General features: G+C 50.5%; 1 protein-coding gene across 1 annotated transcript in view; it reads left to right on the forward strand.

Moving 5' to 3' along the window:
* eml2 (EMAP like 2) overlaps positions 1-13,454 on the forward strand; it is an 83,158-nt gene that overhangs the window by 27,412 nt on the left and 42,292 nt on the right. Inside the window, exons 7-10 of the mRNA XM_078241740.1 lie at positions 2,878-2,973; positions 6,548-6,682; positions 9,609-9,708; positions 12,335-12,489. Of these exons, the coding sequence (XP_078097866.1) occupies positions 2,878-2,973; positions 6,548-6,682; positions 9,609-9,708; positions 12,335-12,489 (486 nt within the window). The remainder of the gene's footprint in view (positions 1-2,877; positions 2,974-6,547; positions 6,683-9,608; positions 9,709-12,334; positions 12,490-13,454) is intronic.

A 13,454-nucleotide genomic window follows, 5' to 3' on the forward strand; every position in this document is an offset into this window, starting at 1 on the left:
CACATAAAACAAGAGGATATCTCAGATTCAAGTATACTACCCGTAAAGGTGGTTTGGTTAAACTGCAGACCCGATTCTCTGAGTCCCTCTGGTCCGTCGTCACGAAGGTGAGTCTCGATGGCCGCTTCTTCCTTCCTTCTCTGGTCAGTCTTCCGAATGGTCAGGGCCGCCTCCCCTGTCGAGTCTTCACTGCAGTGTGCCTCTGAGTGTGTCCCTTTATCCCCCAGCCTGCTTGCCTTTCCAGAAACTTCTCTGGCTTCCGGCCAATGAGGTCCCAGGAGGGGGTTCCAATACCCAGTGGGTTTCTTGATGTCTGCCTGACAGGACATCAGGGTCCGCCCCCAGGTGTCCCATCTCCATGTTGTTAAACTTGTTATCAGGTAAGGTTTCTACAGGATCTCTTGGTGACAGAAAGTCGGGCCCGATCTGGGCTTCTAACAATAGACCGATGCATTTCAATGAGGTGCCATGATCTCCTGCTAAGTCTCAAGTTGAGTGTAACGACCTTTGATGGGTGGTTGATGGATCAGGCCCAGACATGTTTGTGTATTGTACAATTGGCCTGCCTGAGTTTGACTGTGTTTGATTTCAATATGCCCAATTCTTTAATTTAGGATATCCAATTTTATCAGCCTTAAAACTAGGCCCTATTTATATCACCACAGCTTCTAGTTCAACAGGTTGATAATCAGTTAATTAATTTATTTATTTATAAAGTTTATTTATCGGTGTCACAAGTAAGGCTTACATTGACACTGCAATGAAGTTACTGTGAAAATCCCCCAGTCGCCACACTCCAGCGCCTGTTTGGGTTACACTGAGGGAGAATTTAGCACGGGCAATGCACCCTAACCCGCACGTCTTTCGGACTGTGGGAGGAAAGCGGAGCACCCGGAGGAAACCCACACAGACACGGGGAGAACGTGCGGACTCCGCACAGACAGTGACCCAAGTTAAAGTTTGCTCTCTCTTTCGCTCTCGATCTCTCGCTGTCCATTATGATCGATGAACCCAGAGCCGTTTTTGGAGTGGGATTTACTCATTTTGTATTTTCTCACACACACTTTTCCCTCTTGGGGAAACATTTGAAGGATGGGTTAGCACTGTTGCCTCACAGCGCCAGGGACCCGGGTTCAATTCAGGCCTCGGGTGACTGTGTGGATTCTGCACATTCTCATCACGTTTGTGTGCGTTGTGCACGGTGCTTCCTGCGTGTCCAACATGTCCTGGAGTGGGACAATTTAGACTCTGCAAATCTTCCCGTCCCACCTGCCATGATGCCAACGCCTAGTGGGACTGAGAAGTCCCATCGACAAAGAGTTGGTGTTTCATAGAACCCCTGCAATGCAGGAGGAGGCCATTCAGCCCATCGAGTCGGCACCGACCACAATCCCACCCAGGTCCTTTCCCCGTAACCCCACATATGGGTGGGCACGGTGGCACAGTGGGTTAGCGCTGCTGCCTCACAGCGCCAGCGACCTGGGTTCGATTCCCGGCCTTGGGTCACTGTCTGTGCGGGAGTCTGCACATTCTCCCCGTGTCTGCGTGGGTTTCCTCCGGGTGCTCCGGTTTCCTCCCACAGTCTGAAAGACGTGCTGGTTAGGGTGCATTGGCCCGAACAGGCGCCGGACTGTGGCGGCAAGGGGATTTTCACAGCAACTCCATTGCAGTGTTAATGTAAGCCTTACTTGTGACTAATAAATAAACTTTAACTTTATTTTCATATTATTTGCCCTGCTATTCCCCCTGACACCTGAGGGAGAATTTAGCACGGCCAATCCACCTAACCTGCACATCTTTCTGACCGTGGGAGGAAACCGGAGCACCCGGAGGAAACCCACGCAGACACGGGGAGAATGTGCAGACTCCACACAGACAGTGACCCAAGCCGGGAATGGAACCCGGGTCCCTGGCGTTGTGAGGCGGCGGTGCTAACCACTGAGCCACCCATCTCGAATTTCTGGTGCACACTCTAATTTGCTTTTGAACCTGTGGAGTTTCCTGAGACAACCTGCGGCGTTACTTAATTTGCTGCTTATTGCTAATGGCTGGAATTTTCCAGCTGTTCCTGCCGACTGGATCTTAAGGTCTTGCCCACGACGAAGATTCTCAGCCCTCCCACCTTCCCCAGGTTCCCAGGCCTCCCCACCTGCTGCAGGTGTCCCAGGGACAGGGAGTGGAATCACGGGTGACCCCATCGGCAGCAGTGGGACTGGACGGTCCAGTCAATGGCGGATAAGCCTGTTGTTTGGGCCTCTTGGTTGCTGTGGAGTAAAAGAGACACAAGTTGGGCGGCACGGTAGCACAGTGGGTTAGCACTGCTGCTCACAGCTCCAGGGACCTGGGTTCGATTCCCGGCTTGGGTCACTGTCTGTGTGGAGTTTGCACATTCTCCTCGTGTCTGCGTGGGTTTCCTCCGGGTGCTCCGGTTTCCTCCCACAGCTCAAAGATGTGCGGGTTACGTTGATTGGCCATGCTAAAATTGCCCCTTAGTGCCCTGGGATGCGTAGATTAGAGGGATTAGCGGGTAAAATATGTAGGGATATGGGGGTAGGGCCTGGGTGGGATTGTGGTCGATGCAGACTCGATGGGCCGAATGGCCTATTTCTGTACAGTAGGGTTTCTATGATTCTATGAAGTTCTGCTTCGAACTTTATTCCTTTGATCCATCTCCACACACAATTCTCCACCAATAAAACAGTGCCACCTGTAGCCGCTTTATATATCAGTGACTTCTATTGACTAATTGACATCCAATTAGGGCTTAATTGGATGGCCTGTTAACCCACTCCTAACCCCCTCCCACATGTTCTCTGGTGTTTTCGATGTTGAATTCAGTGATTCTTTCTCTTGTTGCATGCTTGTTGAATTTTACAGAACGGAGGGGCCCACCTGTGCGCGGTGGACGATTCCAATGAACACATCCTCTCGGTGTGGGACTGGCAGAAAGAACAGAAACTGGCTGACGTGAAGGTAGGCCGCGGGTTTCGGTTAGGCCGCACCATGTTGGAGACGCTGACTGCAGGGGAGGGGTTTGGGTGATCGAGAAACGATTCCACCCGGCAAGATGGGAGACTATAATTTCTGACACCTCTTTCTCATCCGGAGTACGGCACAGTGGTTAGCACTGCTGCCTCACAGCGTAAGGGACCCGGGTTCAATTCCGGCCTCGGGTCACTGTCTGACTGTGTGGAGTTTGCACGTTCTCCACATGTCTGCGTGGGTTTCCTCCGGGTGCTCCAGTTTCCTCCCACAATCCAAAATGTGCAGGTAAGGTGGATTGGCCATGCTAAATTGCCCCTTAGTGTCCAAAGATGTGCCGGTTAGGTGGATTGGCCATGCGAAATTGCCCCTTAGTGTCCAAAGATGTGCCGGTTAGGTGGATTGGCCATGCTAAATTGCCCCTTGATGTCCAAAGATGTGCAGGTTAGGTGGATTGGCCGTGCGAAATTGTCCCTTAGTGTCCAAAGATGTGCAGGTTAGGTGGATTGGCCATGCTAAATTGCCCCTTAGTGTCCAAAGATGTACAGATTCGGTGGATTGGCCATGCTAAATTGCCCCTTAGTGTCCAAAGATGTGTAGGTTAGGTGGATTGGCCATGCTAAATTGCCCCTTAGTGTCCAAAGATGTACAGATTCGGTGGATTGGCCATGCTAAATTGCCCCTTAGTGTCCAAAGATGTGTAGGTTAGGTGGATTGGCCATGCTAAATTGCCCCTTAGTGTCCAAAGATGTGTAGGTTAGGTGGATTGGCCATGCTAAATTGCCCCTTTGTGTCCAAAGATGTGCCGGTTAGGGGGATTATTAGGGTGCGGTTGCCGGGAGAGGGCCTGGATGTGATACTCTGTTGGGGAATCTGTGCCAACTCAATGGGCCGAATGACCACCTTTGGACTGTCGGAATTCCACAATATTCTATTCTCCGAGGAGAAATTCCTTCACTCAAAGGGTTTTGAGTATCTTTGTAATTCTCTCACCCCAAAGGGTTACATAGAACATAGAACAGTACAGCACAGAACAGGCCCTTCGGCCCACGATGTTGTGCCGAGCTTTATCTGAAACCAAGATCAAGCTATCCCACTCCCTATCATCCTGGTGTGCTCCATGTGCCTATCCAATAACCGCTTAAATGTTTCTAAAGTGTCTGACTCCACTATCACTGCAGGTAGTCCATTCCACACCCCAACCACTCTCTGCGTAAAGAACCTACCTCTGATATCCTTCCTGTATCTCCCACCACGAACCCTATAGTTATGCCCCCTTGTAATAGCTCCATCCACCCGAGGAAATAGTCTTTGAACGTTCACTCTATCTATCCCCTTCATCATTTTATAAACCTCTATTAAGTCTCCCTTCAGCCTCCTCCGCTCCAGAGAGAACAGCCCTAGCTCCCTCAACCTTTCCTCATATGACCTACCCTCCAAACCAGGCAGCATCCTGGTAAATCTCCTCTGCACTCTTTCCAGCGCTTCCACATCCTTCTTATAGTGAGGTGACCAGAACTGCACACAATATTCCAAATGTGGTCTCACCAAGGTCCTGTACAGTTGCAGCATAACCCCACGGCTCTTAAACTCCAACCCCCTGTTAATAAAAGCTAACACACTATAGGCCTTCTTCACAGCTCTGTCCACTTGAGTGGCAACCTTTAGAGATCTGTGGATATGGACCCCAAGATCTCTCTGTTCCTCCACAGTCTTCAGAACCCTACCTTTGACCCTGTAATCCACATTTAAATTTGTCCTACCAAAATAAATCACCTCACATTTATCAGGGTTAAACTCCATTTGCCATTTTTCAGCCCAGCTTTGCATCCTATCTATGTCTCTTTGCAGCCTACAACAGCCCTCCACCTCATCCACTACTCCACCAATCTTGGTGTCATCAGCAAATTTACTGATCCACCCTTCAGCCCCCTCCTCTAAGTCATTAATAAAAATCACAAAGAGCAGAGGACCAAGCACTGATCCCTGCGGCACACCGCTAGCAACCTGCCTCCAATCCGAAAATTTTCCATCGACCACCACCCTCTGTCTTCGGTCAGACAGCCAGTTACCTATCCAATCGGCCAACTTTCCCTCTATCCCACACCTCCTCACTTTCATCATAAGCCGACCATGGGGGACCTTATCAAACGCCTTACTAAAATCCATGTATATGAGATCAACTGCCCTACCTTCATCAACACACTTAGTTACCTCCTCAAAAAATTCTATCAAATTTGTGAGGCACGACTTGCCCTTCACGAATCCGTGCTGACTATCTCGGATTAATCCGCATCTTTCTAAATGGTCGTAAATCCCATCCCTAAGGACCCTTTCCATCAATTTACCAACCACCGAAGTAAGACTAACCGGTCTATAATTACCAGGGTCATTTCTATTCCCTTTCTTAAACAGAGGAACAACATTCGCCATTCTCCAGTCCTCTGGCACCATCCCCGTGGACAGCGAGGACCCAAAGATCAACGCCAAAGGCTCTGCAATCTCATCCCTTGCCTCCCACAGAATCCTAGGATACATTTCATCAGGCCCAGGGGACTTATCGACCTTCAGTTTATTCAAAACTGCCAAGACATCCTCCCTCCGAACATCTATTTCCTCCAGCCTATTAGCCTGTAACACCTTCTCTTCCTCAAAAACATGGCCCCTCTCCTTGGTGAACACTGAAGAAAAGTATTCATTCATCACCTCGCCTATCTCTACTGACTCCATACACAAGTTCCCACTACTGTCCTTGACCGGCCCTAACCTCACTCTGGTCATTCTTTTATTCCTCACATAAGAGTAAAAAGCCTTGGGGTTTTCCTTGATCCGACCCGCCAAGGACTTCTCATGTCCCCTCCTAGCTCTCCTAAGCCCCTTTTTCAGCTCATTCCTTGCTAACTTGTAACCCTCAATCGAGCCATCTGAACCTTGTTTCCTCATCCCTACATAAGCTTCCCTCTTCCTTTTCACAAGACATTCCACCTCTTTTGTGAACCATGGTTCCCTCACTCGGCCATTTCCTCCCTGCCTGACAGGAACATACCTATCAAGGACATCCAGTATTTGTTCCTTGAAAAAGTTCCACTTTTCATTAGTTCCTTTCTCTGACAGTTTCTGTTCCCAACTTATGCCCCCTAATTCTTGCCTAATCGCATCATAATTACCCCTCCCCCAATTGTAAACCTTGCCCTGCCGTACGGCCCTATCCCTCTCCATTGCAATAACAAAAGACACCGAATTGTGGGTTCTCCATCGTTGAATAGGCTTGAGACTGGGATGGACGGATGTTGAGTCTCTCAGGAAATTATGGGAGGGGCCGGGTAAATGGGGTTGAAGCCCAAGATCAGCCGTGACGGTGTTGAATGGCGGGGTAGGCTGGATGGGCCGAATGGTCTCCACCTGTTGCTATTTCTTGTGTTCTGGTAATGATGATACCTTGTGGCCTTGGTAAGGGTGTTTTCCTTGTGACTTACTCTGAGGGTTTGCGGGGGGGGGGGGGTGGGTGGAGGGTGGGCTTTCTAATCGCAGTCTTGCCCACTTTGTGGTGTTTGTGTTGTTGCAGTGCTCCAATGAGTCAGTGCTCGCTACGAGTTTCCACCCCACCGAGCCCAACCTCATCGTCACTTGCGGCAAATCCAACATTTACTTCTGGACAATGGAAGGCAGCACCCTGTCTAAGAAACAGGGCATCTTTGAGGTGAGTGGCACTGCTCACCCAGAATGGGTTGGCCGGGGCTTTGGGAGGCAGGGCGCGGTGGGAGGCAGGGCGCGGTGGGAGAGTCGCGGCCTAGCATGGATGAATTTGGACTGCCACCACATGCCTGCTCCTGGAACTGGTCTCATCGCCAGGATTTGGGATGTGGAGTAACCCCCTCCCCACTCCTCCCCCCCCCACTCCCCCCCCCCCACTCCTCCCCCCCCGCACTCCCCCCCCCCCCCACTCCTCCCCCCCCCCCCCACTCCTCCCCTCCCTCTTTCCCCCCCGCCCTCCCTCCTCCCACCACCCTCATGCTGGGCAGCAGCAATTTAATTCAGGGGGGGTGCGACTCCAGTTTAAAGCACGATGCCCCACCCCATCCCATATCTCAGAAGGACGTCCCAACAATCGACTCAAGAACAGCTTCTTCAAAGATGTGCAGGTTAGGTGGATTGGCCATGCTAAATTGCCCCTTAGTGTCCAAAGATGTGCAGGTTTGATGGATTGGCCATGCTAAATTGCCCGTCAGTATCTAAAGATGTGCAGGTTAGGTGGATTGGCCATGCTAAATTGCCCCTCAGTATCTAAAGATGTGCAGGTTAGGTGGATTGGCCGTGCTAAATTGCCCCTTAGTGAGCAAAGATGTGCAGGTTAGGTGGATTGGCCATGCTAAATTGCCCCTTAGTGTCCAAAGATGTGCAGGTTAGATGGATTGGCCATGCTAAATTGCCCCTTAGTGTCCAAAGATGTGCAGGTTAGGTGGATTGGCCGTGCTAAATTGCCACTTAGTGAGCAAAGATGTGCAGGTTAGGTGGATTGGCCGTGCTAAATTGCCACTTAGTGAGCAAAGATGTGCAGGTTAGATGGATTGGCCGTGCTAAATTGCCCCTTAGTGCCAGTTGGGTTAGCAGGGTAAATATGTGGGGTTACAGGGATAGGGCCTGGGTGGGATTGTTGTCGGTACAGACTTGATGGGCCGCATGGCCTTCTTCTGCACTGTAGGGATTCTATGATTCTTTTCTGCTGCCATCAGACTTTTGAATGGACCTATCTTATATTAAGCTGATCTTTCTCTGCACCCTAACTGTGACTGTGACACTGCATTCTGCACTCTCTCCTCTCCTTCTCCCCTATGTATTCTATGAACGGTATGTTTTGTCTGCATAGCGCGCAAGAAACAATATTGTTCACTGTGTCCCAATACGTGTGGCAATAATAAATCAAATCAAATCCTGCTCCGGTGAGCTGTTAACTTATTGGATGGCTGGCAGCTTTGAAGTCTCCACTTTGATTTGGCGAGTTGGGTGAGCTCAGTTGGCTGGGCGGCTGTTGGCATAGCGACACCAACAGCGCGGGTTCAATTCCCGTACCAGCTGCGGTTCTTCATGAAGGCCCTGTCTTCTCAACCTTGCCCCTCGCCTGAGGTGTGGTGACCCTCGGGTTAAAACACCCCAAGTCAGCTCTCCCCTTCAAAGGGGAAAGCAGCTCCAGGTCATCTGGGACTATGATGATTTTACTTTTAGTGGCGTGGTGGCACAGTGGTTAGCGTTGCTGCCTCACAGCGCCAGGGATCCCAGGTTCGATTCCCGCTTAGTCCACTGCCTGTGCAGAGTTCTCCCCGTGTCTGCGTGGGTTTCCTCCGGGTGCTCCGGTTTCCTCCCACAGTCCGAAAGACGTGCTGGTTAGGTGCTAAATTCTCCCTCGGTGTACCCGAACAGGCGCCGGAGTGTGGCGAGTAGAGGATTTTCACAGTAACTTCATTGCAGTGTTAATGTAAGCCTTACTTGTGACACTAATAAAATAAACTTGAAAAAAAATTAAAACTTTAAAAACTAAAGGTTCAGTATGGTGATCTGGAATGTACTGGCTAAATGGGAAATCATAGATTAAACACTAACTTGTTCGTAAGGGAATTGGATAAACCTTGAAGGAGACAACTTGAAGAGCTGTAGGGAGAGTGATGCACTATCAATCGAGCAAAGACTAGTTTGTATGCAAGAACAAATAGGCTTTTATTCGCAAAAGACTTGGGGCACACCCATGCCGATGAACTGATCGAGACTGAGGCAGGGGGGTGGGGAGCAGTCACCTTTATACCTGGACCAGTGGGGGGGAGGGGTCTCAGGCAGGGCCAGCAGGGGCATGTCCAGGCATGTCACACACACACAGGCAATAAGCTAACAGTGGCTTACCACAGAGAGTGCAGGATGAATTGGACGATTTACAAAGAGCTAGCAAGATGGGTGAGGGATCTTATGTATGCACCATCCTGTTTGCTTCAGTCTGTGCAAAGACTTCATTTTAAGATATTTCTGCGTGTGCGCAATGACATTTAAATGCTAGACCAGCGGTCTCCAAACTCCGATCCGGAAGCGGCCCGCTGCGGGCCGGATGTGGCCCGCGGGCCGTAGTTTGGAGGTCCCTGTCCCAGACTATCGGGGTTAACTGACACCTGCTGAGCTGGACAATTGTAGCGAACTTGACTGCATGGAGAATGATCTGTTAGCCGAAAATTGGCTGCATTCCTGACGGGTACACAATGCGGGCTAACAGCAGCTGCGAAGATTGCTTTTCTAGACGGGGAGAGCATGTGAAAAACACTTCCAATAACGAGATAAGGATTGAAATATATTTTGGTTTTTGCGTGTTTGGTTCAGTTTAGTTCTTAGAGACTGTTCACCTCCGGACACGTTTTTGGTTGTAGAGGGACTGGCTTATGAGCCAGTCTCCAAGTTCCCTTTCTTTTTGCTTCTGTCCTGTTCATTTTTTAAGTTCCGTTCAACAAAGGAACACCATTTTAAAACTCGTACCCAGTGCTGTCGTCCCGGTCTCTACGTATCGAATGAATGTACCCAACGATGGGCCGAATGGCCTCCTCCTTTTATTGTCGATGGCTTCAGTTTTCTATTTAAATTCCGTTTTACAGAAGCAGGAGAAACCCAAATACCTTCTCTGCCTGACCTTTTCCGAGAACGGGGACGCGATCACCGGTGACTCGAGTGGGAACCTGATCGTCTGGGCCAAAGGTGAGGAGGTTTCTCCCATCCGGTCATGCAATCGTTAAGTGTTCCCGCATCCTGCTTCCCGAAATCCGTCAACTCCAATCCACGTGGAGAGAAAGGGTTTTACTTTGCGTTTGGCAGAGGGGTGGATGACCTTGTTGGGTGGCTGGTGACTAGAATTAAGAATCTACAATTGGCTCTATGGGCGCGATTTTAAAGTTAAAGTATATTTATTGGCGTCACAAGTCGGCTTACATTAACACTGCAATGAAGTTAGTGTGAAAATCCCCTAGTCGCCACACTCTGTTCAGGTACATTGAGGGAGAATTTAGCACCCTAACCAGCACGTCTTTCCGACTGTGGGAGGAAACCGGAGCACCCGGAGTAAACCCACGCAGACATGGGGAGAATGTGCAGACTCCGCACAGACAGTGACCCAAGCTGGGAATCGAACCCGGCTCCCTGGCGCTGTGAGCCAGCAGTGCCAACCACTGTGCCACCGTGCCGCCCCCTTTACGGTCTCTCTCGTCCACAAAACGCAAACTCCGAACCGGGGTCAACGGATATTTCCAAGGTCTTTTGCCCGCCTGCTCCGCTCCCCGTGTTGGGCGGGGTGGTAAAATGCCGGCCTTTATATTTTCCCTCAGAAGTTTAAAGGGAAAACTTTATTAGTGTCGCAAGTGGTGGCACAGTGGGTTAGCACTGCTGCCTCACAGCGCCAGTGACCCGGGTTCGATTCCCGGCTTGGGTCACTGCCCGCGTGGAGTTTGCATGTTCTCCTCGTGTCTGCGTGGGTTTCCTCCGGTTTCCTCCCACAGTCCGAAAGATATGCGGGTTAGGGCGCATTGGCCGTGCTAAGTAGTCCCGGGATGCGTAGGTTAGAGGGATTAGTGGGGTAAATGTGTGTGGTTATGAGGATAGAGCCTGGGGTGGGATTGTTGTCGGTGCAGACTCGATGGGCCGAATAGCCTCCTTCTGCGCTGTAGGTTTATATTAACACTGCAATGAAGTGACTGGAAAATCCCCTCGTTGCCACACCCTGGTGCCTTTACGGGTACACTGAGGGAGAATTTAACACAGCTTACAGTTTGTGTAGCAAAGGAAGTTTGGGCCTCTGGTTTGGGCCCCTTGGGGGGGCTTCTTCACGCAGAGAGTGGCGGGAGTGTGGAATGAGCTGCCGGATAAAGTGGTAAATGCGGGCTCACTTTTAACATTTAAGAAAAACTTGGACAGGTACATGGATGAGAGGGGTGTGGAGGGATATGGTCCAGGTGCAGGTCAGTGGGACTAGGCACAGAAATGGTTCGGCACAGGCAAGAAGGGCCAAAAGGCCTGTTTCGGTGCTGTAATGTTCTATGGTTCTGTGGTGGAACACGAGATGTGTTGGTGGTAACTTGGTAGAACGCTCTTGAGCTTGGCCTGATTGGAGTCCCCCAGCCACGATGAACAAGGCCTCGGGATGTTTCGTCTCAAGGCTATTCGTAGTGGTGTATATTTCGTCCAGTGCGATCTTCACATCCGCCTGGGTTGGGATGTAAATTGCCATCAGGATAACGGAGGTGAACTCCTGCAGAAGGTAGTAGGGGCGGCATTTGAGTTCGTGTCTGTATATGCCCTGTTTGCGAAACAAATCCTCCACTCACCTGGTGAAGGAGCAGCGCTCCGAAAGCGCGTGCTGTCAAATAAACCTGTTGGACTTTAACCTGGTGTTGTGAGACTTCTTACTATCCCATTTTCCTATCCAATATTGCCACACTGTGTTCTGTCCAGGAGATGGAGTGAGATAGTTTTAAACGCACGAGAACCGATGATCCGTGGGAGGATACCAGCACTGCGAGAGAGCCGAAATATCCCTCTTTTCCCACACTGCTCGCCAGCTGGAATCATAGAATCCCCACAGTGCAGAAGAGACCGTTTGGCGCATTGAGTCTGCACCGACTCTCTGACAGATTATCTTACCCAGGTCTTCTCTGCACCCTACCTCCTGTAACCCCACACATTTCCCATGGCTAATCCCACCTAATCTGCACATCTTTGGACACTAAGGGACAATTTAGCATGGCCGATCCCCCTAACCTGCACATCTTTGGACACTAAGGGGCAATTTAGCATGGCCGATCCACCTAACCTGCACATCTTTGGACACTAAGGGACAATTTAGCATGGCCAATCCACCTAACCTGCACATCTTTGGACACTAAGGGGCAATTTAGCATGGCCAATCCACCTAACCTGCACATCTTTGGACACTAAGGGACAATTTAGCATGGCCAATCCACCTAACCTGCACATCATTGGACACTAAGGGGCAATTTAGCATGGCCAATTCACCTAACCTGCACATCCTTGGAGACTAAGGGGCAATTTAGCATGGCCAATCCACCTAATACTTGGGATCTCAGGGATTGGGCCTGGATGGGATTGTTGTCAGTGCAGACTTGTTGGGCTAAATGGCCTCCTTCTGCACTGTAGAAATTCTATGTTTCTAATAATGTTTCTAAGAATTACACCCTTTGCTTTTGGAGGCTGTAGTTTAGTTTGCTATTCGCTGTTTTATCTTTTATTCATTTTTCTATATCTGTAACCCTGCTCGAAGACTTTCCTCCTGATGTGTAATCTGTGGTTTGTTTTTTCTTCCCTTTTTTTGTAGGCACAAACCGGATCAGGTCGGCGATTCAGGGGGCCCACGAAGGGGGAATATTCAGTCTCTGTGTGCTGACTGATGGAATGCTGGTGTCGGGCGGAGGGAAGGATCACAAGGTCATCCTCTGGGACAGGCAGTACCACAAAGTCCAGGAAACCGAGGTGAGAAGGCAACATGTTTCCGTGCTCAGGTGGCGAGCTTCTCTTTGACACTGCTGCAGACGGGCCCTGCTACCAGGGGATCCCTTCCCGGTGTGCCTCGTCCCAGAGTGTGAGGTCCATTTTGAAACCAAACCTCTCCGGCACGACGGCACAGTGGTTAGCACTGCTGCTTCACAGTGCCAGGGGTTCTGGGTTCAATTCCGGGCTTGGGTCGCTGTCAGTGTGGAGTTTGCACATTCTTCCCGTGCCTGCGTGGGTTTCCTCCGGGTGCTCTGGTTTCTTCCCACACTCCAAAGATGTGCGAGTTAGGTGGATTGGCCATGCTAAATTGCCCCTTGGTGTCAGGGGGAACTAGCTGGGGTAAATGCATGGGGTTATGGGGAAAGGATCTGGGCGGGATTGTGGCTGGTGCTAAATTGCCCCTTAGTGTCGGGGGGCTAGCCAGGGTAAATACGTGGGGTTATGGGGATCGGGCCCGGGTGGGATTGTGGTGGGTGCAGACTCGATGGGCCGAATGGCCACTTTCTGCACTGCAGGGATTCTATGAATCTCGTCGCGATCCTGGCACCTTTTTTTATTTTCACAACCTCTGAACATTTCCAAACCCCTTTCAAAGCCCACGTTGCACTTTTTGAATTGTGGCCAACTGTTGCAATGGAGGTTTGGCCAATTGGCACACAGCAAGATCCCGCAAACAGGAATGAGAGCGTTGTCAGATAATCTGCTCTCCTGATGTTGATGCAAGGTGGCGATGTTGGCCCAGGATACAAGAGACCTCTCCTCCTCTTTTGAAAGAATGCTAGGGGATCTTTTGCACCCATTAGGAGAGCCTTGTCTCTTATCCAAAAACAGCACCCTCGTATGGGTGACATGGTGGCACAGTGGTTAGCACTGCTGCCTCACAGCGCCAGGGACCCGAGTTCAATTCCAGCCTCAGGTGACTGTCTGTGTGGAGTCTGCACCTT

This window comes from Mustelus asterias, chromosome 24, assembly GCF_964213995.1.
Source record: "Mustelus asterias chromosome 24, sMusAst1.hap1.1, whole genome shotgun sequence".
Taxonomy (NCBI): Eukaryota; Metazoa; Chordata; class Chondrichthyes; order Carcharhiniformes; family Triakidae; genus Mustelus; species Mustelus asterias.